This window comes from Bactrocera dorsalis, chromosome 5 (genome assembly GCF_023373825.1).
Source record: "Bactrocera dorsalis isolate Fly_Bdor chromosome 5, ASM2337382v1, whole genome shotgun sequence".
NCBI classification, from domain to species: Eukaryota; Metazoa; Arthropoda; class Insecta; order Diptera; family Tephritidae; genus Bactrocera; species Bactrocera dorsalis.
Genome location: NC_064307.1, coordinates 8,476,958 through 8,497,087, shown reverse-complemented (window position 1 = coordinate 8,497,087; position 20,130 = coordinate 8,476,958). Strand labels below are relative to the sequence as shown.

The 20,130-nt window shown below is 40.2% G+C and overlaps 2 protein-coding genes across 2 annotated transcripts in view; one reads left to right on the top strand and one right to left on the bottom strand.

Annotated features, from left to right (window-relative positions):
- Nucleotides 1–20,130, bottom strand: part of LOC105231467 (uncharacterized) — a 166,186-nt gene that overhangs the window by 62,846 nt on the left and 83,210 nt on the right. The window lies entirely within an intron of this gene.
- On the top strand, nucleotides 15,441–16,328 carry LOC105231314 (probable insulin-like peptide 1). Its single transcript, XM_029552462.2, has 2 exons — nucleotides 15,441–15,700; nucleotides 15,783–16,328. The coding sequence occupies exons 1-2, from the start codon at nucleotides 15,541–15,543 to the stop codon at nucleotides 16,013–16,015; spliced, it is 393 nt and encodes a 130-aa protein (XP_029408322.2). The 5' UTR covers nucleotides 15,441–15,540; the 3' UTR covers nucleotides 16,016–16,328.

Sequence of the window (20,130 nt, the reverse complement as noted above, 5' to 3'; positions counted from 1 at the left end):
AACATTTGGGGCAAGTATAAAATGAGTGATGAATTTATTTTGCACTTTCTTGCCACCCAGTTTTCGCTTTCCATTTGCGGCCGCACACTCACCGCCACAACACACACGCACCGCGCACCTGCACACACCTACTCCGGCATGGCAAAGAAATTGCGGCACAGGAAATGCTGCAAATTTGCATTGTTGCAAGAAATATAAAAACATATACAACAACAGCAACTGTAAGGAAATTAATTGTTGCAGTGCGGTTACTCGACTTTGTATATTCTAGAGCAGCAGCTTGTGGCAGCCGGCCTTTGTGGCACAATTACGAACCACACATCCATAAAAAACGTGCCACAGCACAGGTACTCTCGCCAGCAATCGCAGGCGGGCAAAAAAAGTAATACAAAGAACAATAACAACAAAACAGAAATTATTATTTCTGTAGCTTGGCATGCGCCTTTGGCCTGCTTTAGATGTAAATACATACATACGTGCGCCTCCATTAGGGGGGTGCGAATCTAACTGCTGCAAAAAGTCAAAAAGTGGTAAATAAATAGGAAATAACCGCAATGATTGGCCTGCTTTTGCAGTTATTTCCATCATCAGTGGTACTTTTGCTAAGACACTGAGCTTTCGAGGCAAATTCTATGGCATGTTTTGGGTTTCGAAAGCTCGTTCCGCCCTAACATTGCACAAGCTTTTGCTGGCTCGTAGCGGCGTAGGTGCGCTTAAGCCTGCTGGTGGGTGGCTTAAGCAAGGTGGAGCACGTTGCATGTTGCACGGTCACCACACATTTCCTTTAATGCTTATTATTATACACATTTTTTATGCTTAATTTTCATTTTCATCTTCTCTTTATTATTATTTTACTTCAATACGGCATTGTTTCGCTTGAGCCAGCGGAGTTCTGCAACCTTGCAACATTTGTAGTATCCACTTGCGCATTTTGCATTTTGCACTTTTCACTTTCACCATCGCTTGGCAGTCATTGTTTGTGGCATTCGCATTAAATGTAAACACAATTCTTCAGGGTATGGAAGAGAGAAATCGAGAATAATTAAATTATGCAGTCAGGCCTTGGCAGACCTTGTTGAAGCTTATTAGCTGCTAAATACTTTCTAGACTCAAAAAAGTTCACATAATCATCCATATATGCATACATTGCCATTAGCTTTGTATTCTTTAAGCCAAAGCAGTAGTCCTCTAAAGTTGCGGCGGTGAACACGATCCAGTTAAAGCACATGCCGTTATTTAACTAATTCTGGCCGCATGGCTTTAACGGCTTGTGCGAAAAATCCATGGCGGCAACAGCTGTGGAAACAACCGATCCGCGCTCAAATTCTATGTAGTCGTGCGTCACGTGTGTTCGTGTTGATTTTCGTTTGCATATTCATTTTCAAGCGACTCGGCATTTTTCCATTTTACAACAACATTTTTTTCGAGCAAAATGAAATAAATATTCGTGTTTATGCTATCAACCGTTTAACTTTCAAGTGTCATCGACAAAAAGCAAGTGTGAGTGTGTGCATAAATTTGCAGGGGGGGGAAACTACAACAGTTGGCATAAAAAGCGAGAAAAATGGAAATGTTTGGAAAGCAATACTAAACAGCACAGCAAAGGGTGCGTTAATAGGGACGGAAAAATCAAGTGTAAAAATCCATGTATAGTTTGTCCAACACTTTCCGTTCCCCGTACATAGTTCCTTTCTTTTCATTGGGGGCGTTTTTAACGTAGCGGGTCCCAAACCCAGCGCACAACCCTGAGAAAGCATGGTTCACCTTCACTTCACTGGTTCACTTTGACTCGCTTTCAAACGGATGTTCTTTGGCTACCTACAGGATACTTGGTCTGATACCGGAAGTCGTGAGCTGCTAGAGCCATATGTAAAAGAATCGTTTCTGGCCACTTCCAAGTGAATGGTGATCAGAGAACTTTCCTCAATTGCGTGAACTTCTACACATGACTCCATTCTGAAGCGAATTAAAAGACAACGGCTACGCTGGCTAGGTCATGTCATCCGAATGGACGAAAACACTCCAGCTCTGAAAGTATTTAACGCAGTACCCGCGGGGGGAAGCGGGCGAAGAGGAAGACATTCACTCCGTTGGAAAGACCATGTGGAGAAGGACCTGGCTTTGTTTGGAATCTCCGACTGGCGCCACATTACGAATGAAAGAAACATAAGCGTAAGCGATTTCTAGGCCAGTAAAGAAGAAGAAGGACCGAACTCCTTGGTAGGTGGAAAAATAACCGTTTCTATGTTTCTTGGAAGACGGTAGTATTTTTTACCATTTTTATCCTCAACTTTTACGCAAAGTAAGCGTTGATTGATTAACACCTCCAAAATGGGCTTGTCCGCCTTGTTGAACCGTGTATAAGCGCCGCAATTGACAGTACACCGAATGGGTTTGGGGTATGGCTTCGATCGACAGTCGACGAAATGTTCTAAAGAATGCATGCACATTTTGAATATGCAATTTTTTCGATAAATTCTGCGTACTTTCGCATTGAAATGTTGCTGTGCCACGTGCTTCTAAGCAACATTCTATGCCACGTCGAGCGGCATGCCGTTGTTTGCCCAAAGAGGCGTTACCTGCACATTTGCATATGTGTGTGTCGGTGCACACACACTGGTGGATGCCAAAGCGGTGAAAGTTGCTTTCACATCACTTCTCAATGGCGAATTGAGTTCTTTGACACGCTCAAAATGCGCACAAACTTTCGAGTGCCATAGAGCTGTCGCCGATGAAGTGAAAATGCATAACAATGCAAATGCAGAGCAAAATACAGCTCGCAAGAATCGCATCGAGTGCGCTTAACTGTCATACACTTACTTTTGATTTTGCAAAAATGGCCCTCAGCCCTTTTTAAATTCTCGCATTTTTGCTGTCGACTGACCAAGTTTTGCTCGAATATTGGCGCCATTTTAAATTCGATTTAAAACTAGTGAGAAAGAGCTAAGTTAAGCTACAACCGAACATTTTATACTCTTGCAACTGCAAGAATCAAAGCCAAGGATATACCTTAAGTTTTAAAATGTCAATTAGAGGATCGAATCTAAGCAATGTTATGTATATATATACAAATACAACTCATACACTTACCGTCATATTCGGCATAAGATTTGATGGAAATACGAAAATCATTATACGTAGTATATGGTTGTTGAGGTAGTACCGGCCCGATTTTATCGATTAACTAATATACTATTATACTAAAAAATTTTCCCCGTGTTTCATTAAGGTACCTCACACACAATCACCAATCATATGGTGTAAAGTCAGCCGGATGTTCGAAAGCCCTGGTAATAGTTATATGGGAATTAGGTCAAGTTTTCGGTCGTTTATATCTATTTTAGGTATAAAGATACTCAGTTATTAGTAAAACACGCTCTCTCATTTTCATTGAGATAACTCAAATATTGGGCGATATATACAGAGTAAAGTCACCTGGAAGTTCGGAACCCTTTGCATTAGGTATATGGCGACTCAGGGAGGAATTGACCTGATTCAATCAATTTTTGATACACAGAGATACTATTTCCAGGAAAAGATTCCCTCTGAATTTCAATTATATATACATACTATACAAGACATCTCAATTTGTACTCAAGTTGCAGCTTGCACGGACGGACAGACAGACAGTCACCCGAATTTTAACATTTCTCGTCATCATTTATATATATAACCCAACACTTGACTCTCTTAGTTTTAGGTGATACGTTCAACCGTTAGGTGAACAAAGCTATTACTCTGTAGCAACATGTTGCAAGAGTATACAAATTAGGCACCGTTTCTATAGTTTATGCTCTTTGTGGTACCTTTAAGTGTCCAGTTCTGAAGAATAACACTGAGAATGATACAAAAATTTTACTATTTTTTCTCAGTTTCCTTGATTTTTTGTTCGGAAACAGAGAAAAATTAAATCATAATCCTTTACTTGAAATGCCTTTCTGCTTTTTTTTCAGAATGCAGATACCACATAACTAACAAGACGTCTTATGTGTTATGCGGGCTGTGTGAGTTCTCTATGTATGAGTATACAGTACTCTTCTTCTAATTCCATCTCTTTTTGCTTTTGTCGCTATAAAATCTAAAACTATATTAAAAGTATTTTTGTATGTCAATCTTTATCGTATTAAGATACACCCGTCTCCCGCCAATGAGACAGGAGACTGCTTTGACATATGTGGACGATTGCTATTAAGCCAACACACTGCAAAAAAATAATAAAAAATAATTCCGAGTTTCCAAGTGATTCGAATGTCAAAGACAACAAACAATACTGCCAGGCACTGGAAGGGATTGAAAATTTATTTGGGCCATTGAGTTGATAGGATTGCATTAATTGAATATGGAAACTTTGCCGAAATAAGTTGTATAACAAAACATTCTGGTTATTAAAATCCAAGCAATTTATTTGTGAGCCTTCATCTACACATGTTCTTCAAATGCTCGTGCAAACGCACATTCCTACATATATATGATAACCGATAAAATAATATATAAAGTAATATATGTGAGTGGCTGCCTAACCAACGTTGCCAGGCTTACGGTTTTCAATCGAGCTTACAGCTTCGAGCTCTGCGTGCTTAAGAAAGCTTGCGCAACAAAGAAAATTCAATAACATTTTCAGCAACAAGAATATGAATTAAATATTAGATTACTCTATTTTTGGAAATTTCACTGTTTCATTTATTCACAATAGAAATATAGCATTCTATTCTCTGGCAGCTTTGTGCATCGAGGCTATTTTCATTGAATTTGCATTTAATATTTGGAGTATCCTTCCGTAATTTAATATTTATTTAGCGATAAAGTAGAGAAACCTGCACGCCCAATGAAACTGACAGCTCCTTTGTGTTAAATATGAAAAAGTAAAAAAGGCCGCCGAAATTGCAGTTGAAATTCGAAATCTGAATGCTGCAATATTAATGTTTTCAAATAAAATCGTTGCAGCGGCAGCAGCCACCGAAATTGGCGCAAAAAGACTACGTGAAGAGGCAATATGAATATTTCACATCAAAAACCTAATTGAGCATGGACCCAATAAAACTGCGCATTTTCATGATTGCAATTTATGCTCCACGCTCGAATTCCCATTGCGCAATCGAAGCAGAACGAAATGCCGGCTAAATAAATAAAATAATTACTGCACGAATGGACGTTTTTTATGCCACCGTTTTTATTTGCGCGGGAAAAGAGCTGTCGCTCACCGTTTAATTGCCGCATTTATTTAGAAAACTGAAATTTGAGTATCCTGAAGGATTAGTAAGGCTGGCACACACAAGCCCACGACCAGCGCACGAAATGCTAGCTGGCGGCCTGAGGGTCTGTCAACAAGAATTATATAGAGATTTTGCTGCAGTAGCCACTTGAGTGCCACACATTTTTGACGATGCGAGGTAGGAAGCCATTGTGCTGCGCAAGTAGCAAGCACACAATAGCCCATATAAATTTTCGAGACTTGCAGCAACTATAATATGGAGTATCGTATAACTGATCGTTTTTAATGTTGCATGTTGCTGAAATTCGGTCGCAACGTAAACCGCTCGCATGAAGTCACATGTTTGCTGTTGCTGACTGATAATGCATGAGCTGCTGCAAAAATGGCAAGACGGCTGGAATGTGCGCAGCCACTTCACTCATGCTACTGCGGTGTGTGTGTGTGAGTACAGAGGCGTGCGAGTTTTATGCGTCTCGAAGCGGCACTCCAGACTTTCGGTGCGTTTGTGTAACTTTATGATAAGCAAATGTCTGATGTTGCCACCCGCCCACACACACGCTTCGCCTTTAGTGCCCGCCAGACAGCCGCCATTGTTGGCAGTATTTCGCTCCACTTGCTACGCACATGTTGCCACAGCGTATATGTGTATGTATATGTAAGGACAAACACCCATCTGAGCAGGTGCCCATGTGTTGCTGGTTTCCAACCAAATGCAATAATTGCACCACTCTAGAGCTGCAAATGTTATTTTAATGCCACACAAGTGTTTTATACATAACTTTACACAGGCTTCCCTCGCCGTGGCAGCTCCTCTGCCAGGACACACACACACACATCACACATAATGCTCACAAATGGAATTGCCTTTCGCATGCTGGTGCAACTTGCTTCCTCTAATGCAAGCGCAGCTATGGCAGCTGCCACCGGCAATGCCAGTGGCACCAGCAATACCGGCAACAACAACAGCAACTGCGCATAACGCTGGGAAACATATTTGTGCCCGATGCAAAAGTAAAACCCATTGAATCTCGGCAGAGGTTTTTATTTTGTTTTGAATGCGCCGGAGCCTTCACCTTAATGACATTGTTTCTGCTTTTGCTTTGAAATGAAATTGAAAAACATCGTAAATTTCATGTATGCGCAGCTCATTGTAGTGCAGCTGCATGCCGCTCAGCTAAGTGCTTCATTATGAGCGAGGTTTGCCGGGTTTGCGAAAATTCTAATTTCGATTTGACACAAATTCAGCTTTGATCTGCGAAACAAATCCCAGTTTTGAGCACATGACAAAAGCACTTACATACCTCTTGATGGCAACATGTTGGAAGTGGCTTTTTTCCGAGCTACAGTTGACACTGACGTGCCGTAGAGCAGAGTTTTCATTTCGCAATAAAAGTGAACTCTTGATGGAGCAGCAAAATGTTTGCTGTTATTGTTATCATGCTGGTTAATGTCTCCATATTACATTATTTGGGTTTTCTCTAATTCTCGGGTGGGGAGTAAAAAGTTTCTCATCGCCATGTTTAAGGTTCATATCATTGATACTTTTATTCCATCCTTCACTTTTAATTTTAGAAGAAGAAATATTGGTTAGTCGAAAAAGTAGTTTTTGTATTTTGTTAATATGTAGATGCCGTTATATATATTTTCCTGTAGTTGCTGTGGAACATAGGGCCATTACACTTTGTTTATTTCGGTTTCGGTAATCAGAGGGTTTGAGATGAGTAGGTGATTAGCCTTCTGCATCCGAGCCTAGTTCCGGGGCTGCCGGTTTCGCCTTTAGGCAGGCAATGGCGTAGGAATTTCCTCCTCGTAGGTGCAAAGGTTATACCGCCTTTTCTCGGTTGACAGAGCCTCGTTTGTAGTGAACAGAGGGTACCGCGCGAAGGTGATGTAGACGTTTGGGAGGGATAAGCTTTATATTCGCATCACCAACCCCATTTGCCCATTTTTGGTATTAGCAGAATGGGACTCCCCTAATGTAGATGTCATTTCAGTCGTATATCTCCAGTGCTGCCAATCACATTGTTATACATAAAATGTTCAAAAGGCGAGACTTTAAGCTTCATTTAACCAAAAAAATATTAAATTCGAGGAAGTTGAAAAAAAGTTGCAGATGTTCAAAAATGAGTGAAAATAATGAAGAAATTCGCTTTTGAATTTTGGAATTTTTGTATAGAGAAGGGACGAATCCCACGCAAGCCACCAATGAAATTTTTGAAGTTCGCTCGCTTCCATTCTAGAAGTTTTGATGTGAAAGATGCACCTCGCTCTGTTCGACCTATTGTTGAAAAAGTAGATGAAATTATGGAGAAGATTGACCAGGACCGTCACATAAGCGGCCATACTCGCTAAGGACTTAACATCAAAAAATGGTCGCAAGGACGACCTCGACGCCTCGAAAGGTTATGTTGAGTGATTGGTGGGATTGGGAAGGAGTCATCCACTATGAGATGCGCCAGTCTGGTAGAACGATTGATTCTACATTTTACTGTCAACAACTTATGACATTGAAGCAAACAATCGAAAAAAATAACCAGAACTGATCAAGAGACAACAGACTTCCATCAGGACAACGCTAGACCACACACATTTTTGATGACTCGACAAAAACTGGGAGAGCTTGGCTGAGAATTTTCATGCATTCAGCATATAGCCCTGACCTTGCACCAACGGATTACCATTTGTTTCGGTCAATGTAGAACTCCCTTAATGGAGTGAAGTTGGCCTTAAGAGAAAGATGTGAAAATTATTTGTCGCAGTTTTTTTGCCGAGAAACCAGAAAAGTTGTACACTAAAGGAATAATGTTTCTAGCGGAAAAATAGCAAGAAGTGGTCGACCCAAATGGTACATATTTGTTTCATTAAGGTTCATTATAAATATAAAAAATAAGTTGAAGTTTGATTAGAAATACGAAAAGACTTTTTCGACTACCCAATACAACCCCATATCTATAGCGCTTAGTTTTAGGTGATAAGTACCACCCTTAGATTAGTACACTCTGTAGCAATATGTTGGAATAGTATAAAAAATTCAAAGCCTAAATTTATGCTACAAGTTCCCGATCGACAATTGAAAACCGTGGGTGTGTAGTAACGAGCAAGAAAGCCATTGAATGGATATGTGAGTAAAACATATATCTATCAAGGTCTACAGTTTCCTTTTAGACTGAGTATAAGTGTGTAGATATGGAGACGGGTAAACACAGAATCTGTGGGCGGGTGGGCGTTGGTTTAATTCAGTTCATACTTTCATTGTTCTCATTTCGAAATCAGCACACACCTATCGTGAACCAGTTGTGTGGTTGTCATAAGTGACCGTTGCTTGAACGCTACTGTTTCAATACACTGGCATTTAACACTTTTTATAATACTAACACTCCTTCCGGTACCACATATACATAGCTATGTATGCTTGCAGTTATCCATAGGCATACACATGAACATATGCTGGAGCGTATGCAAATGGAAGCGAGTAAAGAAGAATAGGAAAAACTGTTGTGTCCTACATTTGACCACGTTTTAAATTAATTTTTTCGCAATAAAAATATCTTTTATTCTTAACGCCGTCTGCTGCAGCCATGGCCGAGCGCACACTGGTTTCGCTGATGGCAAGAGAAGACGAACGCAGCGCTGAAAATAGCACACCCCCACACGCGTGCCCACCAGCGCCCGCCTTTTCATATGCTTGACTTCCTAGAAGAATCATTTTGAAATGAATCACTTTAATGGAACAAAATATTGCGCTGGCGAAACAAGAATAAATAGTGCACGGAAGGTAGTGGAATGTGGAAGAGCGACCACGGAATTAAAAAACATAAAATTCGCGTGCCACAGCGGATGCGGCATGAACGGATGGCTGTGTCCGCGCAGCATAAGCGAATACTTAGCACAATGGCAAGCGCGAGTGATTGCAGCGGACGGTTGCCAAAGGAATGTGTTTGGCTGTGGCTGCGGCTCCAGCTGCTGTGGCCGTCACTGTTGGAACAGAAGATGAAAAATCGCCGCTATTTACAGTTCAGATGTTCGCAAAATACGCCAAAATAAATGCGACAAATTCACAGTTTTTGAATTTAATTTTTTAAATTTAAATCAAATAATAACGCTAACAACAACAATACTAACATTAGCGAACAACGAGTAATTTTCTGAAAAGTTTAAGCCTTCAAAGAACTGTTGTTAGATATTCCGTGTTGATAGTGGCAAGAGCTCAGTGGCGCCAATGGTTGAGTTGTCTATTCGGCCACAAAAAAATCGTGGACCTACGAGTACAGATCTCAACATGAGCACACGTTCTTCGAATGTCAAGTTGGTGAAAAGCGGCATGTAGCAGCACTGGCAAATGCAAAATTTTGAAATGTGAGAGATAAGGGTCATCGGAAACACATATATGAGTAACAGTATTGAAAGGATGATCCATATCGAGGTTCCCTACTTTTTCAGAGAAAAAACACGATCCAAATGCGACAGTTTTGCTTGTTTACCCATTGAGCCAAATCGCTGAACAAAATTTGGCTTGAAAACATCGGATCTTTGGGAACCTATTATTCATAGAGCGCAGCTGTTTTGTACGCTTTCAATTTGAGATCTCGATGCAAAATGCCCCAAGTCGTTCTATACGTCAGTCCAAGTTGCAGCGAACCGCGCCGAATCGACTCTCTCACGGTCTTCGTGTACACTCTCCGCTACGGCTGTAATATTTTCTACACTGTGGGCTCGACGTGGTCTGGTCTATTCGGTCGAATATTATCCAATACTAAATGCTGGGTCTCAAGATTGGTGATGGTGGTGGCGAAGAGTGCGTTTAGTAGGCCGATTATGTTGACCATAAGTTGTCCAAAGCTCCCGAAACACATTATTTACAAAACGTGCATTTTCGTAATAAAGTTGAACGATTTGTAAACGTTGCTCAGTCGTACGTCTTTCCATGAAGAAAAGCCAAATAATACTGTACAAAAATAACATGACAACATGACATGACTCTCACGTGGTCTGTCAAAAAAATACTTTTGAAAGAAGTACCTCTATTTGGATCACCCGTTACTACAAGAAACAAATGCTCGCTGGGTCAGACCACCAAAGCGCAGCTCATAAATTTAATACCACTAAGCAACAAAGGCGGCGGCAACAGTCAGTCCGAAAACGACCGCAGAGCAGAGTAGAGTGCGGTGTAGAGCGTGGTGGAGAGTAAGACCGAGGAATCGCTGGGTTTAGTCAGAAAACGTTGGTTTGATTTGTGAAGCTCGAGAAGAGCATCGCTCACGCCATTCAGTTGGCTACGATACGTACAACAATGTACTTTGGTGGATAGACTTTGAAGTGTAAGGTAAATTCTATTTTTGACTGGAAGATGTGTTTTATTTCCGAAGACTTGTTACTGCAACAGCCTTTAGTTTTGCATTTTGAAAAACGGTGTGATTACTCACTTTACCTTTCAACCAGGTTATTGCTCTCAGTTTTCGTTTCGCCTTTATACACGTGCATCATATTGTATTATGGTTGAAATAGATGTTGACCTTGGTAAGCAGTGATAATTTCAATGATTTCAACATCTGCGAAAATTATATGTCATGCTTAAATCTATTATGTACGTTAAGGTTTAACGAAGAATGCAGAAAATTCCACTTTCTTACATCGAAATATCTCTAAGAAATGTGTACGTCTTTGTATACGTAATATATCGGTAAAACCCATTGATTTCATGCCACAAGTTGCACCCTCTAACTGTTAACAAGAAAAGGAAAACACTACTCGACACACACACATAGCTCGAAGTTCTTGCGGTGCTTTTATGTTGTCTGCGCTTGTGGCTATGTGCCGCGTTGAGCGCTCTCCTCCTTTAAATATCACATGACAAGAAAATCAGTCTTGACATAAATCGCAGGACACCTTTTCAAGTCATAGATTCTCTGCAAGCAGCGAAAAGCTTCTTGAGGGCACACTTGCTGGCATGAGGAATAAATAGGGTATTCGGCAAGTGCCAAACTGTTGTCAACTCTGTCTGAAAATATTATTTAACTGAACTCTGATTTGTATGGCAATCCGAGAAGAAGTGAGATGTGACAAAGTTCGGTGTCAACTTAAAAGTAGAGGCTAAACCATTAATATACTAGAATTTTTTATAATTTTACTCACCATGGTGCTTAGGGAAAGACCTCTGTTCGAACTTACCCGAATTATGGACACGGCAATTCGACTATTCTACTAACTTCGCTTATTGATAAACTAAGCGGATATTTGGGAGCTAAATAGCAAGCGTTGTTAACCCTTAAATGCATGGTTTTTCCTTTTTAAATACCAAGTGTGTATTTTTTAAGTGGCGCGCCAAGCTGTCAAATTATTAAAATTAAAAAGTGAAATGTCATATCATGAAGGTTTGCATTCAAAAGTCAACACAGATATTTTTAGCACCTAATAAAAGTAAAAAATACTGTGTTTGAGTTACCGTTTAGAAATTATGTAAGGAAGAAAACACTGATGTATATATACATCATCATGCATTTAAGGGTTAATGATATATTAAAAATAAATGATTTTCCGCCACCACAGAGAGTTATTTCCCCCTAGCAATGATAACTATTTTTGGCGAAAACAATTTGTTAAACAAGTGAGAGAAGATGATGGGAGAGAAATGCTTTGCGTATATGAAATTTTCAAGAGTTTCTTTCACGTATATATCCGTTAAATATATCCATATATATAGTACATATACTCGTACATATATAACGTTTTAACAGCGAAAGCAGAGTGTGTCCTCGCCGTTTAATTGCCTCGCGGACACTCAAGCGCCCACATTGAGCAGGACTTTGGCGCAGACGATTTACTGCCACATCGTGCGCTCCAATCAGCCATTAAGTGTAAAAAATAAGATATAAAGCGAAATGTTTGTTTAATTTACTACAATGTTGTCGCAGTAAATTAGGTTATAAATACGACTTGCAATTTCCATGCAAAAAAAGTGAGAGATATAACAAAGGCGAAAGCATCTAGGGGGCGTTCGAATGTGTCTGGAAGCTACGGAGCTTGCCAAGTCGAATGAAGCGTGGCGAAGTACGCAGCGTAAAGGCGTTGACGTTGCAGCATATATACTGCTCTTCGATTTTTAGTCATATTCCGTAGCTATTTGGGCGGAAACTAATAAGTCGTAAATTTTCCACTGTCATTTTTTGCAGCGATCGATTCGACAACGTTTTGTTGGAGCCACAGCTCTTGGCTCTTGGCATGGCCAGCGGCAGTGGGCCAGTGTGCGGTTGGCAAATGAAAATGATGAGTAGATACTATATTCGTGCTAATAATGTGACTGAAATTTCTCTTTTATGCACGAGTAAGTGCACTCTCACATACAGACATTGTTTGGCTTGGTCAAAAGCATTCTTCTGCAGACTCATAACCACTTTGGCATGAATTATATGGCAATTTTTTATCGCAGAAATTATTTTTAGCACAAAGACCTGCTGAACGTTATTTGTTGTACGCGACTTTGGCCGGTTCTTGGGGAAATTATTTAAGCAGCTTGGTGGAGAATGTTTGCAGGAATTACACGGAATTGCTTAATAATTTACTTTTACCTATAGAACAGAATATATTGAAGCGAAACATTTGACGATACCTAATTTCTTTGGTGAAGATTTTATAGTTGCTTATTGTAAGCTTTTAGTGTTCCTGTTATGTATAGTATATGCATGCCATATTTGGTGCCTTTGTCTGATGGAGAGCGCTTGGTAAAGCCACACTCGCTAAACACCTGAAACGTGTTGAACGAGAGACTCTCATTGGCATCAATGGTTCACTACCTTCAACACCAACGATGTCACTTCATGCCATTCTATATACAGCACAGGTGGACATGAACGCCGAATGCAATGCTCCAAAGGTTGTTATCAAACTCTGGGAAGCCGGACACTTTAAACGTCTAAGAATGGGACATTCCGAAATCCACTCGCATATCGACTGTATCTCTGATAACTTAGACCACTACGACGCGGAGCCTAGCTTGTTAAAGAAGAGGCACAGCAAGCTTTCTCACGGACGGAACGTTGCTCAAAAGAAAGGTTGGAGGGTGCGTCTTCTATCGGGTACTCTCAGTCAACTGCCACACCAGTATAGTGTCTTCCAAGCAGAAGTGGCAGCTTCTTTTAGGGACATATGCATCCTTTAGGATAGCAGAGCTACTGTATAGATCTTAAGCTCGCTGACAGTCAGCTCAAAGCTAATCAAGAAGGGCATGACCTCACTAGCGGTGGCTTCAAGCTACTTTCATATTAAACTTGTTGCCCATGCATTGTCTATATGGCAAAACTGTAGATTGGAAGTACAAAAAATTCCAAATGCCACTCGATAGAAGAGACTATAGAAACATGATCGGAATACTAACTAGTCGCAGTATGGTGGCGACACACGCCCTCAGAATGGCTGTCAGCCCCAGTCAAGAAGACTGTAAGAAATGTATAGAGTAAGGAAAACTATTACTAGGCTTTAAGCATTTGGGTTCACCAAGGTATGATACACTGGAAGAAGTAACCATAGTGAGATAATAGATTATGTTAAAATTCGCGTCAAGCGCAGGTACTCATGGACCTCGCAACTGAGCTCCATCTATGCGTGGCTCATTGGCCTACCACACTAACCTAACGTAACCTAACCTTACACTGCAGTCTACATTAAACAAAGTATGAGTTCTGTTTTGCTTACCGGCTTATCACAAAACGCCATATTTTGTTCTCTCGGTCTCTAAATACATAAAAAGAAATAAAAATGTGACTTGCATGTTGGCAGAAGCTAAGTTGAATGTCTTTTAATGGCGATAATAAATATTTTATTGCCACTTTTAGAGTTATTGCCAATATTTGGACAATATGTTAGCTATGATATTGAGACATAACTTCAATGCATAGGCGAGAATTATTTGGGGCATTGCGGGGCGGGGTACATAAATGTTTTGCAGAAAAAGCGAAATTAGGAAGCGATATTGTTATCCCAACTATTTATCTAATAATTTAAAATAACGGGTGATTTTTTTGAGGTTAGGATTTTCATGCATTAGTATTTGACAGATCACGTGGGATTTCAGACATGGTGTCAAAGAGAAAGATGCTCAGTATGCTTTGACATTTCATCATGAATAGACTTACTAACGAGCAACGCTTGCAAATCATTGAATTTTATTACCAAAATCAGTGTTCGGTTCGAAATGTGTTTCGCGCGCGTGTTTTGTTCAGCGATGAGGCTCATTTCTGGTTGAATGGCTACGTAAATAAGCAAAATTGCCGCATTTGGGGTGAAGAGCAACCAGAAGCCGTTCAAGAACTGCCCATGCATCCCGAAAAATGCACTGTTTGGTGTGGTTTGCTGTTGGACGCAACGTTACGGTGAATGGCGATCGCTATCGTTCGATGCTAACAAACTTTTTGTTGCCAAAAATGGAAGAACTGAACTTGGTTGACATGTGGTTTCAACAAGATGGCGCTACATGCCATTTTGAGGGCAAACTTCGGACAACAATTCATCTCAAGAAATGGACCCGTAAGTTGGCAACCAAGATCATGCGATTTAACGCCTTTAGACTATTTTTTGTGGGGCTACGTCAAGTCTAAAGTCTACAGAAATAAGCCAGCTTAAAAAATCACCCTTTATTAACATTGTCTAACAGTATGCATATGATAGTTTATAGTAATGACATCGCTTACACCTGCAACAAAAGTATTAGCTTAATGCCTAAAATAGAAAATGTCTAAGAAAAAATCGATGGCAAATTGTCCGAGGTAACAATACTTCTTATAAAGCATTGCGTTTTATTAGCTGAACTCATGCCTATATAAGGGACATATTTTTCATGGATTATTTGTAAATACGCTTAAAGCTCTTTATATATCACAATATTAGCAACCAATAAATTCGCTTTCCCAAAATACATTTCAACCCTCCATAATACACTTAAAGTAGCCTGAGGGATTATTCATGAAATTTCAACCGAACGCGTTTAAACTTTCTGGTATGAGGGATACGTCTTTTTGGCTAAAACCATTTACATATCTCTACGTGTATATTATCCACGTGCGCTCATAAATATGCAACAGATTTCATTGAAAACCTTGATTTCGGCCTTCACACCTCATCCAGTCTCTTAAGAAGCAATGAGACGCATTGAATTGACATATGCTAATTAATAGGAGAGCACGCTAACTCATCTCTTTTTGCGAATTCACTTCTATAAAAACAAAGCCAAAAGCAGAAAATTACATCAGTTACTTTCCATAGCTTCACTAGTACGCTTTAACACAAACGCAGCCTTTTGGGTTTTGAGACTTATTTGAGAACACACCACCGCCATTATGATGCCGAAGAACTTCTTGAAAATCTGCGCCGTGTTGATTGTTATGGCAGCGCTGTTGCCACAAGGTCAAAGCCAACGCACCGTTTGTGGACCGGCCTTGGACGCTGTGCTCAGCACCATTTGCGTCCATGGCTTCAACTCAAAGTTCAAGAAATCAGGTGAGTAAACCGCTCAGAATTACAGTACTGCCCAATTATTTCAACTTCTTTAAAAATTAAAACTTCTTTATTTGAAAATCAGTGGAATGGGATGATTTGGGAAACAATGAAGTGGACTACGAGCTGCCCTTCCCCTATGCCAACTCGCCATTCTTAGCCAAGATTCACGGCGCTCAGTTTGACACATTAGCCAAGACTCGTCGTCACCGACACACAGGCACAGACACCGACACGGTCCTAACCGGTGTTTATGATGAGTGTTGCAGCAAGGCCTGCAGCTACAACGAGATTCTTTCGTATTGCAACACATTTTAAAGCTGCAATGCCTAGTATAGTATTCAGCCCACTACATGATATTAGTTACTCACTTTTAATTAAATATTTGTAAATCCGATGCTTACTAAAATCACTATGAATATAATCAAAAACTCGAATAAAAAGACATGAGGTACTCGTATAATGTACTCGGCTTATTTTAAGTATAAACGGTATTCGGATACATATACATATTTACTCGCCAATTATTCTGTGCCGTCGGCTTTGTTCGAACAAAAGCTTGAACTTGATATTTAAACAAATGGAGCCAAATATATAAAAATGTTTTCAAAAATAAACAAATCTTGACATTTGAATTAAAGTTTCTTCCATGTTTAGAAGCCCTGAGTAATATATTTAGTTTGAAGTTCCAGTTTTAGAGTTTTGATTGTGATGAAATAAGTATTTTATTTTTTAGTTATTTACTTCGTATCTTTGGTGAAATGTGACCACGCTTGCTGAAAACTTTGACAATGACCCAGGACTAACGCACATCAGATGAAATTTAGTTATTTGTTAACGGGTAACCTAGTCCTGTTGTAGGGCCAAATATAAATATCAATGTTCTTTGTAACGAGTTTTTCAGTAGCGACGCTAGAAAATTAGACTGAAAGGGACATCAAACGACACCATTATTATTCCCACTCTTTTGACATTTGAGCTAAGTAAGATTTGCCATTTCACTATGGAAAGATATACGATCTAACAACAAGTTAAAATTATTAAAATTTACTACCAAAATTCGGAGTCAGTGGCCTCAACTTTGAGAGCGCTACGTCCAATTTATAGTCCTTATAGTCGTTCTGTCAGATCGACAATTGAACGTCTAGTGGGAAAATTTGAATCCAGTGAAACAAAGAAGTGCCCGTACTATCGAGAATATCTGTGACGCTGGCGCATCAATTGAGGAAGACTCAAATCAGTCTCTCAGACGTCGTTCTCAAGTACTGGGCATTTCTGTGACGACGTTGTGGCGAATTTTCGAAAAAATCTTGGGCTGCATCCTTACAGGATCAAATTGAGGCAAGAATTGAAGCCGTTGATCACCACAATCGTTCTATGGCCGTGAATTGGAAATGATCCGAACTTTCATCGAAAAATCATCTTCAACGATGAGGTCAATTAGCAAAATATACATTATTGGTCAGACAGCAATACACACGTACAACATGAGTCATAATTGCATCTCGAAAAAATTACGTTTTGGTGCGGTTTATGGGCCGCCGGCGTCACTGAGCCATAATTGTTCTGGGTTGATCAAGACCGACGCGTTACTGTGAATAATAATCGCTACCGCTCAATGATAACCGAATATTTTAGGTCCGAATTGGATGATAGGGACCTGGACAATACGTGGTTCCAACAGGAAGAGTCTGCAAGTCACACAGCGAATGTCACAATAGATTTATTGAAAAGCAAGTTTAGTGAACGAGTTAACTCACGAAATTGCCTAGTCAATTGGCCTCCTCGGTCGTGTTATTTGACGCCGTTAGACTATTTTTTGTGGGCAACGTCAAGTCTGTGGTCTATGGCAACAAACCTGCGACGATTGATGAACTTGGTACGAATATCGAAGGTGAAATTGCAGCAGTATCGGCCGTTTTATGCTTGAACACCATCGAAAATTGGGTTCAGTGTCTGGACTTCTGCAAGCGTACCCGTGGTGCCCATGCAAAAGAGTTCAAATCTATACATAATGGCATAGAATGTACTTTCAGAGGAATAAATGATTTCATTGATATCGCAAAACGTTTTTTTTTGTAGCGCTCTTATCAAAAAACTCGATACTAGTTTTCTTAGTGACTGTATCGTAGGAACTGTCACCCACTGCGAGATGTGCTCGGTATACTGATATTTGGCTCAGATTAGGCAGGATTCAGCTGGATGAAGGTTTTCTTATTTGAATATGTCTCATAACTTATAAGGAAGCGTTTGAATTTCTGCTCTTTTTTCTCTTATGACAGCTACTGGAACGAGGACAGCAACTTTGCTTTAACTTTTATTATTATTTTGTTGTTGTGTCCACTTTATTATTTGCGCGAATGCACTTTTAATAAAATTTATACAGACCGTCTTTTAACGATGCAGAAATTCGGGAAATTGCCCAAACGCAAGTGTCCTGCAATGGCTAGCAATTACACACCTTGTCCACTTAAAGCCAGAAAATCTAAACACACAGCACACCTGCCTCCTCACCGCGCCGTCCCACGTAGTGTGATTGTTATCGCCTTGTCCGAGCGTTTACCAAGCGCGTGTTGCTGTGCGGTTCTCCGCAGATGTATGTGTGAACGCAGCCGCGCATGTGTTTGTGTGTGTATAGGGCCGTTCCGTCGCGCGAAAATTTTTATTTACTCACAAAAGGTACACAATTTGGCATTTTTAATGCCGCCGCATGCTGTTGTGTCGTTTCGCTGTGCACTGTGCTGTTGTTGGTGTTGTTTTTGGGACATTTTATGCGTATTTTTTACAGGACATTTAATATACCTGCTTAGGTCATAAATTATGAAGGGAAAAAGTGCAGTAAATGAGACCCCATAAATTTGGCTAAATTGTTTATGGCTATATTTGTGTTGCTGTTGTTGTTGCTGCGCACACAATACTGTTGGCGCGCTGTTTTTTCGCATTTCGCATTTGATATACTGCATTGCCATGCGTTATGTCTGTATGTACATATGTGTGGGTTAGTGTGTGAGTGTGAGCATAAAAGCTTTTAAAGTGGCCTGTAAGATTATAAATACAAACAAACTTGCATTTATATAAATTGTGCACACTCACACACACACACACATGTGTAGGGTTCTCTAACACAACATGGCTTTGTTTTATTGTTGTAGGCCACATTAACCATGCATGAATAAAAATTGAGATATTTTTATGATGTGCACTTTGTTTTAAGTGTATGCGTGAGCATTTGCACATATTCAAATTTGTATGAAAATTGCTGCAAACCCGTCTGCATGTGTGTGTGAGTGTGTGAGGGTGTGTGCCAACAAATATTTGCACACCGAATTGTACTGGCAATAGCTTAAAAAACAACAAAAACTGCACAGACGAACGATTGAGGTGGACACCAGCAGCGAATGAAGGGCGAGACCTGGCGGAGCAATTCCCACCCCACAATCATGTTTGTATATGCGTGCGTGTGTGAGCTTCTGATTTATGCGACACCCGCTTAATTTCAATCGCTCCTTCTGCTTTTCTCTGTTCTTCACACATTTCTCGTTCGAGTACTCACATATGTATGAAGAACGTCTGTCCTGTCTGCATGCATCGGTGACAATTGGTGTGTGGCGGGTGTGGTGGGTGAAGCGTTTGCGAGAACACGTTTACACGCTCTCATGGATGTGCGTTAAAAATTGAAATTGGCCGCCTGCCAACGAATTTTTGGCATTAAATAAAATTTATCTCTCATGTCTTCGGGGTTAAGTGTTAACGGCTTGTTGTTGCTCTGTATTAAAAAAATTATGATTTTATTAAATTTCCTTTCATTCGCAGTTTAATTGAAGAACTGCATATATGCAATAATGTGTAGACATATTTGAGTGAAGTTCGGACCACATTTGATTTTATTCTAGATTTTGCCTTGATAACTCTTACTCTGTTGTTATTTCTGGGGTTTTCAGTAGTCAATGGACATGTTGAGATAATAACGCCGCTCGAAATCTAATCCTACAGTTTGGGCTCTTTGAGACTCTTTGAGATATTCTTACTTTTTATAGCGGGTGATCCAAGTTGAGGCACTTATTCAATAGCCTATTTTTGAAAGAACACACGTGAGTCGTGTCAATCGTTCAACTTGGCCAACATAATCGGCCTACTAAGCATACTATTCGCGACACCATCACCCATCTTGAGACATAGCATTCATTATTGGATAACATTCGACCGAACAGACCATATCCAGCACGCAATGAAGGAAATGTAGCAGCTTTAGCTGAAAGTGTACGCTAGGAAACGAGGATTTGGCGCCGTTCGCCGAAACGCAAACTGACGGATGGAATTGAAAGCAGAAAAAAACCGATTGCACAAGAACTGAAGCCGCTCGACCTTCTCAAGTGACTTCTTTTCGCTCTATGGCATTTTCAAGAAAATCCAATATTTTTGAGGCAAATTTT